This window comes from Ornithorhynchus anatinus, chromosome 4 (assembly GCF_004115215.2).
Source record: "Ornithorhynchus anatinus isolate Pmale09 chromosome 4, mOrnAna1.pri.v4, whole genome shotgun sequence".
In the NCBI taxonomy this organism is placed as follows: Eukaryota; Metazoa; Chordata; class Mammalia; order Monotremata; family Ornithorhynchidae; genus Ornithorhynchus; species Ornithorhynchus anatinus.
Genome location: NC_041731.1, coordinates 32,088,159 through 32,110,004, shown reverse-complemented (window position 1 = coordinate 32,110,004; position 21,846 = coordinate 32,088,159). Strand labels below are relative to the sequence as shown.

Here is a 21,846-nt window from a genome sequence, read left to right as displayed (position 1 = left end):
CGGTCCTCCCCCACGGTCCTCCCCTTGCCACCCCCATCCTCCCCCGACCCTCCCTCCCGTCCCCCCATCAACCTCCTCCTCCCCGCCCCCTCCCGGTCCTGCCCCCGTCCCGCCCTCCATCCTCCCCCCCCCCGCCCTCCCTCCACTCCCCCCATCAGTCCTCCCCCCAGTCCTCCCTTCCGTCCCCCCACCAGTCCTCCCCCAGACCCTTCCTCCGGTCCCCCATCCGTCCTCCCTGCAGTCCTCCCCCCTGCCCCCTCACCATTCCCGGCCTCTATCTCGTCCCCCACCATTCCTGTCCCTAGTCCTCCCTCCCTCCCCCAACCAGTCCTCCCCCGACCCTTCCTCCGGTTCCCCCACCCGTCCTCCCCCCAGTCCTCCTCCCCGTCCCTCCCGTCCTTTCTCCACCGACGTCCTCCCCTCAATCCTCCGTCCGATCCTCCTTCCCGCCCCCGGGTCCTCTCCCTCCCCTCGGGTCCCGGAGGACTGGCTCCCACAGCTCCAGGAATGCCTGCTCATTAACACGCTCCGGGCATCTCGGAGCCTGGGAAAGAAAGGCAGCCCCGCCACTCCGCCGGCTCTGCGGGAAGGACGCTCGTCTCCGCTGGGGTCAGGGGCCACCCGGGCTGGGGAGACACATTTCCCAGGCTCTTCGGAGCCTTCCAACCTCTGAGCTCATCCCTCAAGATTTCAGGGGTCCCGGGGAAACGGGGGCAGGGCAGCCAGCAGCGGGAAGGGAGGATGAGGATCGGAGGGCTCCGCCTTCACACCCCAGTGGGGAAACCAAGGCACGGGGCTATATATATAGTCCTCTTTGTAGCTAGATCGGTGCTAAGAGAGCCCAGGTCACCTGAGGCTCAGTCCTAGTAATCCAAAGAAGGGGGATCCCCAGTGTTTCTGTTGCCACCTTCCTCGCAGTCTTCAGCTCTCCCGCTGACAGACTCGCGGGAGAGAATGCTAAACTCTCTGCTTCTCCAAAGAGTGGGAACGATCTGAGTAGGGTTGGGGATGGGGGGAAGGAGGGACGAGGCTAAGGAGAGTCTCAGATGGGCACCCAGAAATTCTGTTTCCCAGCCTATATGGGCAGTGAGAACCCCCGTCCCCTCTCCCCCAGCTCCCTGCTTTCAAGTGGGACAAGATTCTGACCTTCCCAAGATTGAGCACATCCCCAGAGCCCTCCCTGCTGGAGACTCAGCCCCCACCCACCTTTCCGATGATGTTGGCAGTGGGGATCCCACCTCCTCAGATGCCTCTCCCTCAGGCTGGCAAGCTTTCTCCTTCTTGGCAGGTGGGTCTGGTGCCTCCTGGGCTAGAACCTGCCCTGGCATGGAGGGGGAGGCCTTGGAAGGCAGTGGGGGACTCGGGGGAACGTTCACCTCCGGGGGTTTTACGTCCTCTTTGGCCCCTGAGGCTGGTACCGGGGTGGGGGCGTTGGGTTGCCCCAGAGGTGCAAGTTCAGTGGGGGCGTTGGGTTGCCCCAGAGGTGCAGGTTCAGCAGGCGAGGTGGTGTCCAGCTGCTCCTTGCAGGGTTGGGGGTCCAGCCCCCCTGGCCCTCGCTTGGAGCTGTGCCGGGGCATGGTACCCATATGGCTGTACATGTCACTGGAACGGGCATAGGCCAAGGGGCTCTTGGGCACGGTGCCCAGGTCATCCTGGGTGTTCTCGAAGGACCTCTCCGGCTCCAGGCGGGACTGGGGACTGGCAGGAGCAGACACCCTGCGCAGGGTGAAGGACCGCGAGAGGTTACTGAGGCTGCCAAAGCCCTTGAACTTGAAGAACTCTAGGGAAGGTGAGAGAAAAAGAGAAAGAAAGAGAGACAGAGAGAGAGAAATCAGGAGTTAAATCCAGGAATTGGACTCTCTCAGCCACTCAGGTTGTCAATTCGCACTCACCTGAACACTGACTAATAATAATAATTGTGCTATTTGTAAAGTGCTTACTCTGTGCCAGGCACTGTACTAAACCCTGGAATGGATACAAGCAAATCAGGTTAGACCCAATCCACGGCCCACATGGGGTTCACAGACTCAATCCCCATTTTACAGATGAGGTAACTGAGGCCCAGGGAAGTGAAGTGACTTGCCCGAGGTCACACAGCAGATAAGTGGTGAAGCCAGCATTAGAACCCATGACCTTCTGATTCCCAAGCCCATAATAATGTTGGTATTTGTTAAGCGCTTACTATGTGCCGAGCACTGTTCTAAGCGCTGGGGGAGATACAGGGTAAACAGGTTGTCCCACGTGAGGCTCACAGTTAATCCCCATTTTACAGATGAGGGAACTGAGGCACAGAGAACTTAAGTGACTTGCCCACAGTCACACAGCTGACAAGTGGCAGAGCTGGGAGTTGAACTCATGACCTCTGACTCCGAAGCCCAGGCTCTTTTCCACTACGGCATGTCACTTCTCTAGCGGGTCAGGGTTTATAAGAACGTCGACGGGCCATCTCCTCAAGCCCCCTGCTTCCAGGCAGATGATTGCCTAAACTTTCCAGGACAAATGGAAGTCCATTTTTTTAATGTTCTCCAGGGATGGAGGGTTCACAACTCCCCATGCCTCCCCACCTCCCACCAGCCCCCATTGTCTGTTCCACTTTTTTTATCAGCTAGCATGATATGATAAAGTCCCTAACAAGCATGATTAAAAATCAATTAGCAAATGAATACAAATTAGGCAAGAATGAGCAGGCCCCTTAGGTAATTTATGTACTTCATGATATGTACTGGCCAATACATGAATAGGTATTAATGAATGAATGAATAGAAGTAGAGGACTTCCTGATTAACTTGCATTAATGAATCATTGCCCATTAATTCTTTTTTTGCAAGGGTTCTGGATCGTCATTCTGGACACTACTGTGAGTCCTCTTTTTATTAATATTATCATTGATACTATCATGAATGACACTACTTCTAATGATTGTGGTATATGTTAAGCATTTGCTATGTGCCAAGCACTGCAGTAAATATAAGATCATCAGGTCCCACGCAGAGCGACACTGTAAGTACGGGGGAGAATAGGTATTGGATCTCCTTTTTACAGATGAGGGAACTGAGGCTCAGAGAAGCTAAATGACTTGCCCAAGGCCACGCTTCAGGCAAGTCACAGAGGCAGGTTTAGAATTCAGGTCCTCTGATTCCCAGGCCTGGGTTCTTTCCACTAGGCCACGCTGCTTCTCTACTATTAGTATTACTAATTACTAGAAAAACTATTACTAATATCATTGATCAAAGTAATTAGTCAGGGTTCCCCAAGCCTTGGCCAGTGGAGGGGCTGGTGGTAGATATGCAAGGGATGGGAAAGGAGGAGGGAGGTGGAGAGCTGGGAAACCTGCTGGAACAGCTGGGGGCCAGAACTTCTGGGTTCCCACGGCAGATTGGCTCCAGACAAATGACTTTGGGACCTCAAGTTCCTCTTCTGGGCACTGGGTTTGGTTGCAGTGCTGAGTGTGTGAATATATGTGTGCCTGCCTAAGTGATTTCACATTTGTGAGGAAGGGTTAAATGCTTGGGGAAATGAGGTGCATGAATTTATGTGTGAGCTGTGTGTATGTGGTATGAAAAGCAGCATGGCTTAGTGGATAGAGCGCGGACCTGAGAGTTGTAAGGATCTGGGTTCTAATCCCAGCTCCTCCACTTGTCTGGTATGTGACATTGGGCAAGTCGCTTAACTTCTCTGTGCTCAGCTTCCTCATCTGTAAATTAGGGATTAAGACTGTGAACCCCATGTGGGATCAGAGCTGTGTCCAACTTGATGAGCTTGTATCTATCCCAGAGCTTAGAACAGTGCTTGACACTCAGTCAGCGCTTAACAAATGCCATCATTATTATTATTATAATCCTGACTCCACCACATGTCTCCTGTGTGACTTTGGGCAAGTTACTCAGTTCTCTGGGCCTCTATTTCCTCTGTAAAATGGGGATGAACACAGGGACTGTGTTCAACCTGATTAACTTGTACCTACCCTAGTGCTTAGTATAGTGCTTGGCACATAGTAAGTGCTTAATAAGTACCATAATTATTATTAATTATTATCTATATATGCATAGCAAGGTGTGTTACCCTAGACAACTTAGCCATTCCCCTGCCCCAAATGGAGTTTTGCTTGAAGTATCCGGGTAATAGAAGGCAAATTGTAAACCATTCTGTTTTGGGGGTTGGGGGTTGGGGGTGGGGTGGGGTATGTGTGTGTGTTGTCGTCGGAGAGGTGTGTTTCCCCTTTCCGTTCCGCCCATGCGCCTGGCCCTGTTAACAAGGGCTGAGACACTGCCTCTCTTGGGCAGCAGCCTCGTGTTGGTTGATCACATCTCCCCACATCCTGGACTTGTGGGCCTCCCATCCCCCCCTTCAAGCCGCCCCCACCCCCACCCCACTGCCTGGTACTGCCCTCACCCCCACCCCAGCCTGGCCTTGCTGTCTTGCTGCCAACTGCCAGCTTGGTAAGCAGCCATCCACATTGCTTCCGGACCCCAGGGCCCTGGATCTCTCCGTTCCACTCCAGCACACCCCAATCTTTGACCCAACCCCCCCAAGCCCTAGCCTGCTCTCTCCATCAGAAAAGTCTGAAAATCTCCAAGTTGGCCCACATCCCCAGACTCCCCCTCACTTCTGGCCCACACTCTACCCAGGTCCATCTCCTCCAGGAGGCCTTCCCGGATTAATCATGCATCCCCGCCATCCTACTTCCCTGCTTTCTGCTACTTCAGCACTTCTGGGTTACTCAAGCACTTGGGTACCCACAACTGCTTCCTAGCACCCTGCAGCTCTTAAAGTACATATCTTTAAATTCAATTTCTTCCCCCATCCATAATTTCTTTTAGTGTTTGCTCCCCCACTAAATGGTAGCTCCTTGAAAACAGAGAGCACAGGTCTGGGAGTCAGAGGACCTGGGATCTAATCCTGGCTCTGCCCTTTGTCTGCTGTATGACCTTGGACAATTCATTTCACTTCTCTGTGCCCCAGTTCCTCATCTGTAAAATTCAGTACCTGTTCTTCCTATTTACACTGTGAGCCCCATGTGGAACATGATTACCTTGTGTCTACCCCAGTTCTTGATACGTAGTAAGTGCTAAACAAATACCACTATTATCATTATTATTATCACCTTGTGTACTGATAATTATCATATTTATAATAATAGTAATAATTATGGTATTTGTTAAGCGCTTACTATGTGCCAAGCACTGTTCTAAGCACTGGGTTAGATACAAAGTAATCAGGTTGTCCCACATGGGGCTCACAGTCTTAATCCCCATTTTACAGATGAGGTCACTGAGGCACAGAGAAGTTAAGTGACTTGCTCAAAGTCACCCAGCTGACAAGTGGCGGAACCGGGATTAGAACCCACAATCTCTGACTCCCAAGCCCATACTCTTTCCACTAAGCCACACTGCTTTTCTGAGTGCTTATTTATAAGTGCTTACTATGTGCCAAGCAATGGGGCAGACATGATATAAGCAGATCGGACACAGTCCCTGTCCTACAAGGGGCTGACAGTCTAAGGGGGAGGGATATTTCATCTCCATTTTACAGATGAGGAAACCGAGGCACAGAGAAATTAAATGATCACACACTAAGCAAGTGATGGAGCTCGGCGTTAGAACCCAGGTCCTCTGACCCCAGGCTCATGCTCTATCCACTCAGCCATGTTGCTTCTCATTGGAGAGTACCCTGAGGGGTACTACTGTACTCTCCTAAGTGCTTAGTACAGTGGTCTGCACACAGTAGGCACTCAATAAATGGGATTGATTGATTGACTGATTGAAGCCTGTAGTTCCCTTTACACATTCCAGGGAAATCGGTGATCCATCCATCGATGGCGTCTGCGCTGGGGTTCCACCCTGGGGCCAGGCAGCTGTTGGCCAAGCCTGATACAAAGCGTCCACCCACCAGCTGCTTCCCCAGTCCAGCGTCTTTGAGGGACGCTCCGGGATGGGGAGGTGGGGTGGGATAACTGACGAGCTCCTGTAGGAGGGGGGGTCTGAGTGAGGCAGGGCTCTGGTCTGGCTGGGAGGCCAGGGGTGGGCACAGAGCTAGGGGTGCCACAGGAAAGGCTGCGAAGCACCAAGGTGGTTTATGGACTTGGGCATCCTCTGAGCAACCCTAGAGACTCCACGAAGTGGGTCCTCCCACAGCTCCAACCACTTCCCTGTGGACTTTTCCAAGCAGGCTCTGCACCCTGACTCTGCTCCCCTTTAGCTCACCCAGCCCCCAACACCCTGACTCCGCACCCCTTTAACTCAGTCCTCCAACACCCTGACTCTGTGCTCCATTAGTTCAGCCAGCCTACCTCTACACTGTGACTACAACCCATTGGCTCACTCAGCTTTGTCCTGCAGCCTGATTCTGTACCCCATTAGCTCGGCCAGCTCCTACCTGCACCCTGACTCTGCAACGTGTTAGCTCAGCTAGCCTTCCACCACACTCTGACCATACCCCATTAGCTCAGCCAGCTTCCCCCTACTCCCTGGCTCTGTACCCTGATAGCTCAACCAGCTTCCCACTGCACCCTGACTCTGCAAACTGTTAGCTCAGCTAGCTTCCCCTTACACCCTGGTTCTGCACCCCATTAGCTCAGCCAGTCTCCCCCTGTACCCTGGCTTTGTACCTTATTAGCTCAGCCACCTCCCCCTGCACCATGACTCTGTACCCCATTAACTCAACCAATCTCTCGGTACCCATACTTGGCACCCCATTAACTCAGCCAGCCTCACCCGACAGCTTTGGCTCTGTGACCGGTTAGGGAAGCTAGCCTCCCCCTACGCCCTGCCGATTTGTACATTCCAAGTGCTTAGTACAGTGATCTGCACATAGTAAGCGCTCAATAAATACTATTGAATGAATGAACCCTGACTCTGCACCCCATTAGTTCAGCCAGACCCTAACTCTGCATCCTGTTAGCTCAGCCAACCTCCCCCTTCTGCACCCCACTAGTTCAGCCAGCCTCCCCCCACACCCTGACTCTGCACCCCATTAGTACAGCTAGCCTCACCCCACCGTCTTGGCGGTATACTCCCTCAGCCCCCCCGAGTTCAGCCAGTCTCCTCCCTCCACTCTTCTCCCAGTGTACACAGTTGAATGTGAGCATGCAGGATGCATTCTGGCTGGGGATTAATCAATCACATTTTTTGAATGCTTACTGAGTGCAGAGCACTGTACTGAGCACTTGGGAGAGTGCGAAACCAAGAGTTAGTAGATATGATCCCTACCTAAAAGGAGCTAACCATTTAGTCGGGGAGTTGGATGCTAAAATAAATTACAGCTAGGGGGAAGCAACCATGTTTAAAGATAGGTCCATAAGCCCTAGCTGCGGTGCAGGACGTGGGTAAAGGGGAGGAGTGAGCACCTAAATGCTCAGAGAGGCAGGACTAAAGGGCTTAGATGACGCAGAAGTGCTGAAGTGGCTGCAGCAGAGGAAATAGGGTGGGGAGGTTGGGGAGACTAGGGCAGACCCCCAGAGGATAAATAATCCGTTACCACTTGACCCAGAACCCTCTACAGCCCCCGGGACCCCAAAACACCAAGCGGCTTGGGAGATGCAGTCTCCCAGTACTCACTGAATTTCTTGCCCATCTTCTTCTGCCCCTGAGGTAGTTTTAGGGCCATCCGGAACAGCAGAGAGAGAAGCCTGTTGGATTTCTTCACATCAACATGTAGAAACCTCCCCACCCCTTCCTCTCCCCTTGAGTGCTCTCTCTCTCTCTCTCTCTCTCTCTACTCATTTCCTCTGTGTATTTTTAAATCGAGTGAAACTTCATGGCCCCTCCCCTCTTCACCCTGTCTGTGGGGGAGGGAAGGATGCAGCTCGGTGGGCTGGCCTGGCCCCTTCTCTGCCCCGGTCGGTCGCGACCATGGTATTCCTGGCGGGCCTTGGGCCAGAATCGGGCGAGTCACAAGCAATTGGCTCTGGTTCCCATTCTGCTATCCGGATCTGACGTACTATAGCTACGGCTGTCCTGAGGACCCCCTGGAGGTGGGGTCTGCTCACCCCGGGCCCTATCCCAGGATCCAGGAAAGAGGTCGTTGAGCGGCAGGGCCTGGGGCTGGCTGAGTTTGGCTCACCTGTGGCAGTCGGGTGAGGGGCCGGGGCTGGGCGGGCAGACGGGATGCTGACGGCGCTTTCCTCTGTCTTTCAGAGATTGAGCCAGAGCTGGGCGAAGGGCTCCCACAGAGTCTTAACCACACCAGCATCCTATTCTCCGAGCAGCCGTACCACTTCCCTGGGGGTGAATTGCCCCATGGAGAGTCTCCAGCACCCTCATCCTCCGGTGGCCAGGTGTCGGAGCTGAAAAGCCTGGGGAAGGCCAGGAAAGAGGATGTATGACCTCTTGGTTTTTCACTTCTCACCTCCATCTGCTCTTCAGCTCCCAGCTGCCTGGGGTGAGTTGGTGCCTCGGTGTGTGTGTGTGTGTGTGTGTATGGGGGGGGTGGGGTGTGCCTGGGAAAACATCTGGAAAGCATCTGGAGTGAACTCTGGCTGCCCAGCCTGCTGCCATTCAAAACCCACCATTCCCAGACCTTCAGCTCAAGCCCCCACCCCCCAGGGAAGACCACTGTGCTCCTGAAATTGCCTTGTTCTGCTTCGGGCATCATGACCCATCTTTCCCATGGTCCTCAGAAACCCAAAGGGCTGGGGGTGGGGCCCGGTGACCGAAGCGGAAACTGAGATCCCAAAGTAGAGGGAAGCCCAGGATCTACAACAAATATCTGCTTTGCAGCAGATTTTGTTTTCCTAGAGTAAAGTCTGAGTACTCAGTAGACCGAGGGGATCCAGCCCAGGAGACCGGGGAGCCCAACACTCTAAAGGATCTTATGGAGAGCAAAAGGGGCCCTTAGTCGGGAGCCTGTGGGCCCTCCACGGGTATTCCACAGTCAGAGGGCCTGAGAGGCTGCTGGAGGGGAAGGAGCAGAGACTAGTGGATGTTCTTGGAAAGGAAGAAGAAGGCAGAACAGGGTTCAAGAGAGGGGCCTGGGGAAAGACAGCAGCCCTCCTCTGTATGGTGGAGAGTTGAGGAGGAGGAGGGGAAAGAGGGACTTGAACCGGGTGGTGGGGAGCGGGGCGATGGGGCAGTGTGACACTGGTCCCAGGCAGGGGCTGGAAATGGAATGGAATGGAACTGTGGGTGGACTCGGAGTCCTGTAGGGCGGGAGCGGAAGACAGAGGCAGCTGGGATGACAGAGAGCAGGGCGGCGAGGTCCTCTGGGCTGGAGCAGGAGCATCTGAGAAGCATCAGGGCTTGAATAATGGGTTAAGGGGAAGTCCAAGGACAGTGGGCAGAGGCTGAAGATGAGGTTTGGGGGCTTTCTGGGACTCATAAGCAAGCTGGGGAATCTAGAAAGGGCAAGGGTCTTTTTTGAGGTCCTCTGGGAAAGGAGTTGGCAGGCATCCAAGCTCCTGGCCTCCTGGAGGACTGCCGACCCAGCAGCCATCCTCAACGCCCACATTCAGCCCTAGATTGGGTTCACTAGGGTCCATTTACCATCTGATAAAGGCACCCACGTTCCAGGGAGCCTCAGGCCTCCTTTTCACACACACATTCAAGCGTTTGTGTCCCAAAGAACATGCAGACATCCACACCTTCTACCTTTGCACAGAGCAGATGGCCCTGGGGGTGTCTCTGTTTCTGTCTCTGTCTCTCTCTCTAGATGAGCATACCAGCAAACCTTCATTTCCCCTCCCAGTGCAGAGACTCCTGAGCTTCTCTCCAGGGCCTTTAAGCTTCCTTTCAGCATCTCCCAGGGAGGATCGACTCATCAGCTTCCTGATGGCCTCTAGCTCTCCCTGGATCCTGCTATTTGGGCCTCTCCTGGGTCCCTAGGCAGCCTTTTCTGAACTTCCTCAGGTGTGAACAGGGTTTTTTGGGGGGTGCTTTGTGCCTTTAGCTGGCCAGGGCAAAACTGATCTGAGTTCATTTTTACCTCCTCTTTTGAGATATAGGACACTCTGCTTCTCCTGAACACAAACACCCCCCACATCCATCTCTCTCTCTCTCTCTCTCTCTCTCACAGACACACACACACACACACACACACACACATATCCTGTTCTTCCCCAACCCCGGTTCCTGGCCATTCTCGGTCAATGCCGAGACTCCAGAATACCCAACTTCCATTCCTTACTCCTTGGAGAAGCTCGTTGTGGCAGGGATTGTGTCTGTTATATTGTTATAGTGTACTCTCCCCCAAGTGCTTATTATTGTGCTCTGCGGACAGTAAGCGCCCAATAAATATGATTGATTGAAGTAGTGAGCCAACAGGCTGTGGTTCCCGCCCAGATTCCCCCCACTTCCCTCAGGACTCCTTGGGTTCAGTTTGGGACTGGTCCAGTGTGGCCAGTGAACCCAGCGGGCAGGCCCGGCTGGGGCCAGGGAGACCCCAGGCTATTTAGGGCTTCGACCCAGCACGGCCCGGGCCTCAGCCCCCACCAGGCCGACTCCCGGCAGGGCGGGGCGGGGTGGGGAGAGGAGCCGGGAAGCCGCCGCGTCTTCGTCGTTCCGGCCCCCCTTGCCGTTGGCAGCAGCGTCAGAGTAGCAGCCAAGTGCTCTTCCTGGATGAATGGGGTCTCAGTGTGGCCGGGGCTGGGCTCAGAGCCTCGATTGTGGAGGCTGGAGTGGCCGTTGGGCCGTTCAATGTGTCTACCTGTCTGTGGGGGGCAGAGAGAGAGGAGGGGTCAAGTGATCCAGGCAGCTGGTCTCCAGAGGGGCTCCCTTGGGGGATTGCAGCGGCAGCAGAATCAGTCGCGGCAGGCCTGCTGCGAGAGCGTGGGCTGCGGATGTGTCCGGCAGTTGTGGCTGGATGCTGGGAGACCCGGGAACCGATGACTGACGGGGGCAACTTCTCCAGACTCTTCTGGAAAGGTCCGCCTGGGTCATTTTTTGCAAAGCCTGGGCTCGAGGCAGGACTTGGCCTCTGGGAGGTCAGGCTCAGAAACCCAGGACAGGCCGGAAATCTGACAGCTGATGAGCAGTTCTCTAGACTGTAAGCTCATTGTGGCCAGGGAACATGTCTTCCAAGTCGGTTATACTGTACTCTCCCAAGCACTTAGTACAGTTCTCTGCGTACAGGAAGTGCTCAATAAATACAATTGATTGATTGACTGGAATAAAAATTGGACCCACTTCAGGTGATGGGGCCCCAGGAGACTTTTCCCATCCAAACTTTTTTTGGGGGCCCGGGAGGACTCTGTCTAGGCCAGGCACGTGGGCTGGAGGAGTTGAGGTACTTGCTGATGAACTGCGAGTGGGGCAGGGAGAAGCCATGTGGCCTAGTGGAAAGAGCACGGGCCTGGGAGTCAGAAGAACCTGGGGTCTCATCGCAGCTATGCCACTTGTCCTCTGGGTGACTTTGGGTAAGTCACTTCATTTCTCTGTGCCTCAGTTACCTCATCTGTAAAATGGGGATTAAGACCGTGAGCCTTATCTGGGATGGGGACGGTGTACAACCTGATTATCTTGCATCTACCCCAGTGCTGAGTACAGTGCCTGGCACACAGTAAATGCTTAACAAATACCATGAAAGAAAGGGAGTCGGGACCTCCGCAGACCTGTGAAGATACACTGCGTCGCTTTTTCTAGCCCCCCCACTCGATCTACCCTCTCCTGCTCCCCACAATCACCCCGACCCCAAACCCTAGCTCTGCCCCGCAGCCAACGCACCCAGACCTCACCTGCCCCACAGATGCAGATCCCCAGGAAAAGTAAATTCCGTGGAAAGGGCAAGGAGCATTGGGACAGAAGAGGAAAAACAGGAAATAGATCTGGAGTAGTGTTTTGAACTTGAAAAATGGCCCTGAGGCTGAAGTTTACCTCTGGTGCATGTGTGACGGTGAAAACCACTGTGTCCGGGAGTCCCACCCCGGCCACTCTGTGGACACACAAAGGTTGCCTCTTGTGTGCTGTCACGTTTGTTTTTGGCTTTGGCCTCCTTGTCTCACAGAAGGAAGGAGGGTATTGAGAAAGTGTATGTTTCACTGAGGAGGACGGGAGAAAAATGCAAGGAAGGCAGAGTGGGAGAGGAAGAAAAGGAAGAGGAGGGACTCGGTATCCCTGGGAAGGCAGAGATGAATAAATTCCCATCCAGTCATTCATTCGATTGTATTTATTGGGCCCTCACTGTGGCAGAGCACTTTACTAAGCGCTTGGGAGAATACAATAATAAACAGACACATTTCCTGCCCACAACGAGCTGACAGTCTAGAGACGAGCTTATAGTTCACCTGCTGATTTCTTGTGCGGATTGTGAACCAGTCTTTGATGAGCAGTTACTTGCCCTGGCCCTTCCAAAGGATGGATGGGGAAGAAGAGAGGCAGAGAAAGGGCGTGGCTTAACAGGTAGCGCCTGGGCCTGGGAGTCAGAAGGACCTGTGTTCTAATCACGGCTCTGCCACATGCCTGCTGCGTGGCCTTGGACAAGTCACTTCACTTCTCTGGGACTCAGTCACCTCATCTGTAAAAGGGGAATTAAGAGTGTGAGCCCCATGTGGGACAAGGACTTTGTCTAACCTGATTAACTTGTATCTACCCCAGTGCTCGGCACATAGTACACGCTTAACAAGTAGCATGATCATTATTACTGTTAAAAAGCTGGAGCAGTGGAGGCTCCAGCGTCAGGCGTCTCAGGAATGGGCCCTGCCCAGCAGTGTCCCAGACCCAGATCGGACCCAAATAGACCTACCCCGTCCGTCCGGAATTTTCGGCAAACCAGCAAACCCTCTAGACTGTAAGCTTGTTGTGGGCGGGGAATGCGTCTGCTGATTGTTGTATTGTATTCTCCCCAGCACCTAGTACAGTGTTCTGCGCAGAGTAAGCGCTCACTAAATACGATTGAATGAATGGGAGTCGGTTAAGAAGCTGGAAAGGGGCTGAGTCAGAGAGGGTTGAGCCAGAAGCGGCTGTCATATCCCCCTCTACATTCCCCCCTCAGGGCTCAGCCCCTCCTCAGGGAGGGCTCACGGAGAACTCTGCCCCAGGGAATCCCGAGTTGCCTGGATGCGACTGGGGCAGCCCACAGTGCTGCCATCTCTGGGGTGGGGACATGGACCCGTTTAGCTTTTCCTTAACGCCTTTCGCCCGAGCGCGTCTGGGGGGTGCACAGTAGAAGAGGGTGGTGAGGAGGGTGTGGGGACACATTTAAACCACGAGGCAAACCCAAAGCCTCCGCTCCTCTCCTCCAGCCTCAGTTTGTGCAATAACTGAGGTATTTGTTAAGCATTTGCTATGTGCCAAGCACCCTACTAAGGGTGGGGTATGAGATAATCAGGTCCTACATGGAGCTCACAGTCTAAGTAAGAGGGGAGAACAGGCACTGAATCCCTATTTTGCACGAGGTCCATCCGGAGAATTGCAGTGAGTTGCCCAAGTTCACACAGCAGGCCAAGTAAGTGGCAGGGACGGGTTGAGAACCCAGGTCCTCTGACTCCCAGGCCTGAGCTCTTTCCACGAGGCAGCGGGTCACAGATGATCTCCTTCTTGCCAAATCCAACAGCCACTACTTCCTCCTGATCCTCCTTGACCTCTCTAATGCCTTTGACGCTGTCGACCACCCCCTTCTCCTGGAAACATTATCCAACAGCTTCAGTGAAACTGTCCTCTCTTGGATCTCCTCCTATCTCTCTGGGCGCTCACTCTCAGTCTCTTTTACGGGCCCCTCCTCTGCCTCCCACCCTCTAACTGGGGGGTCGTCCCTCAAGGTTCAGCTCTGGGTCCCCTCCTATTCTCCATCTACACCCATTCCCTCGAAGAACTCATTTGCTCACACGGCTGCAACTACCACCTCTACGCTGATGATTCTCAAGTCTACATCTCCGGCCCAGATCTCTCTCCCTCTCCACGGTCTCGCATTTCCTCCTGCCTTCAAACATTTTATTTGGATGTCCCTGCAGCACCTCAGACTTAACATGTCTAAAACAGAACTCCTTATCTTCCCACCCAAACCCTGCCCTCCCCCTGACTCTTCCATCACTGTAGACGGCACCACCATCCTTCCTGTCTCTCGAGCCCCTAATCTTGGCCTTATCCTTGACCCGTCTCTCTCATTCAACCCACGAATTCATTCCATCACTAAATCCTGTGGGTTCGGCCTTCATCACATCACTAAAATCCACCCTTTCCTCTCCATCGAAACTGATGCCCCGTTAATCCAAGCATTTATCCTATCCCGCCTTGATCACTCTATCAGCCTCTCTGCTGACCTCCCAGCCACCTGTCTCTCCCCACTCCGCTCCCCACTTCACTCTGTTATCTTGATCGTTTTTCTACAGAAACGTTCAGGCCACATTTCCCCGCTCCTCAAGAACCTCCAGTGGTTGCCCATCCACTTCCGCATCAGGGAGAAACTCCTCATCGCTGGCTTTAAAACTCTCAATCACCTCGCCGCCTCCCCCCGCACCTCACCTTGCTTCTCTCTGACTCCAGCCCAGCCCACACACCCGCAGGCTTCGCTCCTCTAATGCTAACCGTCTCACTGTACCTTGATCTCATCTCTCTCACCGCTGACCTTTTGCTCACGTCCTGCTTCTGGCCTGAATCACCCTTCCTCCTCATATCCGACAGACAAATTACTCTCCCCCGCTTCAAAGCCCTATTGAAGGCACATCTCCTCCAGGAGGCCTTCTCTGACCAGGCCCTCTTTTTCTTTTCTTTAACTCCCTTCTGAGTCACTCTGACTTGTTTCCTTTATTTATCCCCCATCCCAGCCTCACAGCACTTATGCCTAGATCTGTAATTTATTTACTTCGATTAATGTCTGTCTCCCCCTCTAGGCGGTAAGCTCACTGTGGACAGGGACCGGGTCCGTTTATTGCGGTACTCTCCCGAGCTTCGATCTGCACACACTAAGTGCTCAAGGAACATTTTTCTACCAGAATGTTCAGGTCACGTCACCCTGCTCCTCATAAAACTCCAATGGTTGCCCTTCCACCTCCTCGTCGAACGAAAGCTCCTCACCATTGGTTTTAAAGCACTCCAGCACCTCGCCCCTCCGACCTCACCTCCCTTCTCTCCTTCTACCATCCAGCCACCCGCCCCTTCACTCCTCTAGTGCTAATCCTCTCACTGTGCCTTGATCTGCCTATCTCGCTGCTGATCCGTAGCCCACGACCTGCCTCTGGCCTGGAACACCCTCCCTCCTCAAACAATGACTCTCCCCCCACTTCAAAGCCTTATCGAAGGCACATCTCCTCCAAGAGGCCTTCCCAGACAAAGCCCCACCTTTCCTCATCTCCCACTCCCTTTTTCCTGGCCCTGATTTGTTCCCTTTGTTCTGCCCTCACCCCCAGCCCCACGGCACTTAGGTACATATCTGGAATTTTATTTATTTGTCTTCATGTCATCTGTCTCTGCCCTCCTCTAGACTATTACATGTCTAAAACTGAGCTCCTTATCTTCCCTCCCAAACCCTGTCCTCTCCCCGACTTCCCTGTCACTTTGGATGGCACAACTATCCTTCCCTGTCTCACAGGCCCGCAACCTTGGTGTCGTCCTTGACTCAGCTCTCTCATTCACGCCACACATCCAATCAGTCACCAACGCCTGCCGGTCTCACCTGCACAATATCGCCAAGATCCGCCCTTTCCTCTCCATCCAAACTGCTATCGTGCTGGCACAAGCTCTCATAATATCCCCCCTGGATTACTGTGTTGGCCTCCTCTCGGATCTCCCTTCCTCCTGTCTCTCCGCACTCCGGTCTATTCTTCATTCTGCCGCCCGGATCATCTTCCTACAGAAACGCTCTGGGCATGTCACTCCCCTCCTTAAAAACCTCCAGTGGTTGCCTGTCAACCGTCACACAAAACAAAAACTCCTCACTCTTGGCTTCAGAGCTCTCCATCGCCTTGCCCCCTCCTACCTCTCCTCCCTTGTCCCTTTCCACTGCCCACCCCGCACGCTCTGCTCCTCTGCCGCTCACCTCCTCACCGTCCCCCATTTATGCCTTTCCCGCCGTCGACCCCTGGGCCCACGTCCTCCCGCTGTCCTGGAATGTCCTCCCTCCTCACCTCCGCCAAACTAACTCTCTTCCCCTTTTCAAAGCCCTACTGAGTGCTCGCCTCCTCCAGGAGGCCTTCCCAGACTGAGTCCCCCCCCCTCCCTCTGCTCCCCCTTCCCTCCCCGCCCCGGCTCTTCCCCCTTCCTCTCCCCTCAGCATTGTGCTCATTGGTATATATTATTTATTACCTTCTTTATTTTGTTAATGAGGTGTATATCCCCTTGATTTTATTTATCTTGATGATGTTGTCTTGTTTTGTTTTTGTTCTGTTTTGCTCTGCTGTCTGTCTCCCCCGTTTAGACAGACATTGGGCAGGGACGTTAGCCGTCACTGGGTGGGGATTGTCTCTGTTGCCGAATTGTACATTCCAAGCGCTTAGTACAGTGATCTGCACATAGTAAGCGCTCAATAAATGCTACCGAATGAATGAATATAAGCTCTTTGTGGGCGGGGAATGTGTCTGCTTATTGTTGCACCCTCCCAAGCACTTAGTACAGTGCCCTGCACACAGTAAGCGCTCAGTAAATACGAGTTAATGGATGAATTAATAAATGCAGGTGACTGACTGACTGAGCCGTACTGCTTCCCCCACGGGATCCCACGGCGTTGGACGGGCTCACGATAGCCTGGTGGCAGATGCCGTCCTCCTGCCGCTCCCTGCCTGAACCTTGGGGGGGTAGAACTGTCGGCGTTGGGCTGGGCGACAGTTGGCCATTGTCCTGGTGGGTGGGCTCCTTGGGTCCCCGGTGTCATCGGCGGGCTAGCCAATGAGTTGATGGGCTCGCAGTCTCAGGAGTTCTGTTTTAGACAATGTTAAGTCTGAGGTGATGGTGGGACATCCAAGTAAAATGTCTTGAAGGCAGGAGGAAACGCGAGACCGCAGAGAGGGAGGGAGATCAGGGCTGGAGATGTAGACTTGGGGAGCATCAGTAGAGAGGTGGTAGTTGAGGCTAATGGGCATGGGGAGCCCACCCTTCCTCTGCCCAATGTCTGGGCCAGATGGGCCAGACCACCCCCCCCCCGATGGCAGACCAGGGAGGGGATCTACCGGGGGGAGGGATGGGGGAAGAGGGTGGACTAACCAAGCCCTCCCAGGTCTTCACGACCCACATCCCCACATCCTGACCCTGGCTTTTTTGTTTTTATGGTACTTGTTAAGATTTATTTCGTGCCAGGCCCTATGCTCACGGCTGGGGCAGATAAAACGAATCAGGTTGGTGGCCCTTGGGGCTCACAGTCTTCATCCCCATTTTCCAGATGAGGGGAGTGAGGCCCAGAGAGGCGAAGCGACGTGCCCACGGTCACACGGCAGATGAATGGGTTAGAACCTGGACGCTCCCCACTCCCAGGCCGGGGCTCTACACCCTAGGCTATGCAACTTTAACTTCTTCTTCTTCCTCAGATGCAGGGAGGTGCCGAGCTGAGAGGGTCCCTCCGGTTGCTCTGGGGGAGTAGCTGGGCGGAGGGGTGGTGGCGGGGAGGGAGGAAAATCTGCCTCGCTGGGCCTCCAGCAGCACGGCTCTGTCAGCCAGTCGACTCTATTTATTTGTTTATGCATTCGGTCGTATTAATTGAGCTCTTACCGTGTGCAGAGCACGTCACTCAGTGCTTGGAAGAGTACAGTCCGACCCTAAACAGACACATTCCCTGCCCACAAGGAGCTCACAGTCTAGAGAGGGGAGGAGGCAGACGCGAATTCAAATTCATAAAATGACAGATGTTCATTCATTCAATCGTATTTATTGAGTGCTTACTGTGTGCAGAGCACTGTATTAAGCGCTTGGAAAGAATGATACAGCGATAGAGACAATCCTTGCCCACCCCGGGCTCACAGTCTAGAGGAGGGAGACAGACATCAGGACAAGTAAACAGGCAACAATCTAAATAGAATTACAGATGAGATAACTGAGGCCCAGAGAAGTGAAGTGACTTGCCCAAGGCCACACCCCAGACAAGTGGCAGAGTGGGGATTAGAACCCAATTTGACCTTCCGACTCCCAGGCCCGTGCTCCCTAAGTGCTGTGGGGCTAGGAGGGAGGGAAGAGCAAAGGGAACAAGTCAGGGCGATGAGGGAAGGATGTGGGAGAAAAGGAAAAGGGGGGGGGGGCTAAATCTGGGAAGGCCTCTTGGAGGAGACGTGCCTTGAGTAAGGCTTTGAAGGAGGGGAGGGTGAGTCTATATCTGTTGGAGAAGCAGCGTGGCTCAGTGGAAAGAGCGCGGGCTTGGGAGTCAGAGGTCATGGGTTCTAGAGAAGCAGCATGGCTCAGTGGAAAAAGCACGGGCTTTGGAGTCCCAGGTCGTGAGTTCAAATCCCAGCTCTACCACTTGTCAGCTGTGTGACTGTGGGCAAGTCACTTAACTTCTCTGTGCCTCAGTTACCTCATCTGTAAAATGGGGATTAAGACTGTGAGCCCCACGTGGGACAACCTGATTCCCCTGTGTCTACCCCAGCGCTTAGAACGGTGCTCTGCACATAGTAAGCGCTTAACAAATACCAATATTATTATCATCCTGGCTCCGCCGCTAGTCAGCTGTGTGACCTTGGGCAAGTCACTTTACGTCTCTGTGCCTCAGTTCCCTCATCTGTCAAATGGGGATTAAAAAAAAACTGTGAGCCCCACGTGGGACAACCTGATCACCTTGTATCCCCCAGCGCTTAGAACAGTGCTTTGCACATAGTAAGCGCTTAACAAATACCACAATTATTATTATTATATATACTTGTTTACTTGTTCTGATGTGTATATATATTATATATCTAATTCTATTTATATTGATGCTATTGATGCCTCTTGACTTGTTTTAATAATAATAATAATAATAATGTTGGTATTTGTTGAGTGCTTACTATGTGCAGAGCACTGTTCTAAGCGCTGGGGTAGACACAGGGGAATCAGGTTGTCCCACGTGAGGCTCACAGTTAATCCCCATTTTACAGATGAGGGATCTGAGGCACAGAGAAGTGAAGTGACTTGCCCACAGTCACACAGCTGACAAGTGGTAGAGCCGGGATTCGAACTCATGACCTCTGACTCCCAAGCCCGTGCTCTTTCCACTGAGCCATGCTCTGTCTTCCCCCTTCTAGACTGTGAGCCCTTTGTGGGTATGGATTGTCTCTGTTGCCGAATTGTATTTTCCAAGTGCTTACTAGAGTGCTCTGCACACAGTAAGTGCTCAATACCGAAAATAACGATGGCATTTGTTAAGCACTAGGTGCAAAGCACTGTTCTAAACGCTGGGGTGGATACAAGGTAATCAGGGTGTCCCTCATAAGGCTCACAGGCATCATCCCCATTTTACAGATGAGGCCCAGGGAAGTGACTTGCCCAAAGTCACATCGCTGACAAGTGGCAGAAGCGGAATGAGAACCCAAGACCCGTGACTCCCAAGCCCAGGCTCTTTCCACCAAGCCACGCTGCCTCTCCGTTGGAATGAACAGTCTCTCTTGGTTGCTGCACTGTAGTTTCCAAACGCTCGGTAGAGCGCTCTGCACACAGTAAGCGCTCCATAAATACGTTGGAATGAATGGTCTCTCTTTGATGCGGCATTGTAGTTTCCAAGCGCTCGGTACAGTGCTCTGCACAGAGTAAGCGCACAATAAATACTTTTGAATGAATGAATGGCCTCTGTTGCCGCACTGTAGTTTCCAAACGCTCGGTAGAGCGCTCTGCACACAGTACGCGCTCCATAAATACGACTGAATGAATGAACGGCCTCTGTTGCTGTATTGTGGTTTTCAAGCGGTCCGGAGAGCGCTCTGCACACAGTAAGCGCTCAATAAATGCGATCGAATGAACGAATGAATGAAAATCCGAATGAATGGTCTCTGTTGCTGTATTGTAGTTTCCAAGTGGTCGGGAGAGCGCTCTGCACACAGTAAGCGCTCAATACATGCGATCGAACGAACGAATGAGTGAAAATACGATTGAACGAATGGTCTCTGTTGCAGCATTGTCGTCTCCAAGGGGTCGGGAGAGCGCTCCGCACACAGTAAGCGCTCCAGCTCCACTCTTCTGCCGCTCACCTCCTCACCGTCCCCCGTTCACGCCTGTCCCGCCGTCGACCCCTTGGGCCACGTCCTCCCGCTGTCCCGGAATGGCCTCCCTCCTCACCTCCGCCAACCTCACTCTCTTCCCCTCTTCAAAGCCCGACTGAGAGCTCACCTCCTCCAAGAGGCCTTCCCAGAGTGAGCTTCCCCTTTTCCCTCTGCTCCCTCTCTGCCCGCCCCTTCACCTCCCCTCTGCTAATCCTGCTTTCCCCCCTTCCCCTCCCCTCAGCACTGGGCTCGTTTCTATATATTTTTATTACCCTGTTTATTTTGTTCCTGAGGCGTCCATCCCCTTGATTCTATTTATCGCGATTAAATTGTCTTGTTCTTTGAGAAGCAGCGTGGCTCAGTGGAAGGAGCCCGGGCTTGGGAGTCAGAGGTCATGGGTTCGAATCCTGGCTCGGCCACCTGTCGGCTGGGTGACTCTGGGCCAGTCACTTCTCTGGGCCTCAGTTTCCTCGTCTGTCAAATGGGGATGAAGCCTGTGAGCCTCACGTGGACCACCCGATGACCCTGTATCTCCCCCAGCGCTGAGGACAGTGCTCTGCACAGAGTAAGCGCTTAACAAATATCAACATGATTATTATTATTGTCCGTCCGTCTCCCCCGAGGAGACTGTGAGCCCATCAATGGGCAGGGATGGTCTCTATCTGTTGCCCAATTGACCAGTCCAAGCGGTTAGTCCAGTGCTCTGCATATAGTAAGCGCTCAATAAATACCATTGAATGAATGAATTTGTAGACATCTTTTTATTCCCCTATTTATTTTGTTAATGAGGCGTCCATCCCCTTGATTCTATTTATGGTGATTAGGTGTCCATCTGTCTCCTCCGATTAGACTGTGAGCCCATCAATGGGCAGGGATGGTCTCTATCTGTTACTGAATTGGACACTCCAAGTGCTTAGTCCAGTGTTCTGCACATAGTAAGCGCTCAATAAATACTATTGAATGAATGAATCTGCATATATATTTTGATTCCCCTATTTATTTTGTTAATGAGGCGTCCATCCCCTCGATTCTATTTATGGCGATTCAGTTGTCTTGTTTTTGTCCGTCTGCCTCCCCCGATTAGACAGTGAGCCACTGGGCAGGGATGGTCTCGTTTGCCGAATCGTACCTTCCCAGTGCTTCATCCAGTGCTCTGCACAGAGTCAGCGCTCACTAAATCCCGGCTCTGCCACTTGTCAGCTGTGTGACCGTGGGCAAGTCACTTCACTTCTCTGGGCCCCAGTTCCCTCCTCTGTCAAATGGGGATGAAGCCTGGGAGCCCCACGTGGGACCCCCTGATTCCCCTGGGTCTCCCCCAGCACTGAGAACAGTGCTCTGCACATAGTAAGCGCTTAACAAATACCAACATTATCATTATTATTCTCTGGGCCTCAGTTCCCTCCTCTGTCAAATGGGGATGAAGACTGGGAGCCTCCCACGGGACCCCCTGATTCCCCTGTGTCTCCCCCAGCGCTTAGAACGGTGCTCATCACATAGTAAGCACTTAAATGCCAACATTCTTCTTCTTCTTCTTTGGGCCTCAGTTCCCTCCTCTGTCAAATGGGGATGAAGACTGGGAGCCTCCCACGGGACCCCCTGATTCCCCTGTGTCTCCCCCAGCGCTTAGAACGGTGCTCTGCACATAGTAAGCACTTAAATGCCAACATTCTTCTTCTTCTTCTTTGGGCCTCAGTTCCCTCCTCTGTCAAATGGGGATGAAGACTGGGAGCCTCCCACGGGACCACCTGATTCCCCTGTGTCTCCCCCAGCGCTTAGAACGGTGCTCTGCACATAGTAAGCACTTAAATGCCAACATTCTTCTTCTTCTT

At 53.2% G+C, this 21,846-nt stretch overlaps 1 protein-coding gene and 1 long non-coding RNA gene across 3 annotated transcripts in view; one reads left to right on the top strand and one right to left on the bottom strand.

Annotated features, from left to right (window-relative positions):
* Positions 1–7,668, bottom strand: part of SH2D3C (SH2 domain containing 3C) — a 37,783-nt gene extending 30,115 nt beyond the window's left edge. For both annotated transcript variants that reach the window (XM_029063287.1, XM_029063288.1), the window contains exons 1-2: positions 7,557–7,668; positions 1,207–1,780 (exon numbers count right to left, since the gene is read on the bottom strand). In XM_029063287.1, the coding sequence (XP_028919120.1) occupies positions 1,207–1,780; positions 7,557–7,605 (623 nt within the window). In that variant the 5' untranslated portion in view covers positions 7,606–7,668. The remainder of the gene's footprint in view (positions 1–1,206; positions 1,781–7,556) is intronic.
* A 138-nt stretch (positions 7,669–7,806) lies between these two features.
* On the top strand, positions 7,807–19,698 carry LOC114811226. The gene is made up of 3 exons (XR_003758894.2): positions 7,807–8,018; positions 8,136–8,379; positions 19,284–19,698. It is a non-coding gene; the product is annotated as an uncharacterized LOC114811226 (long non-coding RNA).
* Positions 19,699–21,846: the final 2,148 nt, after the last annotated feature.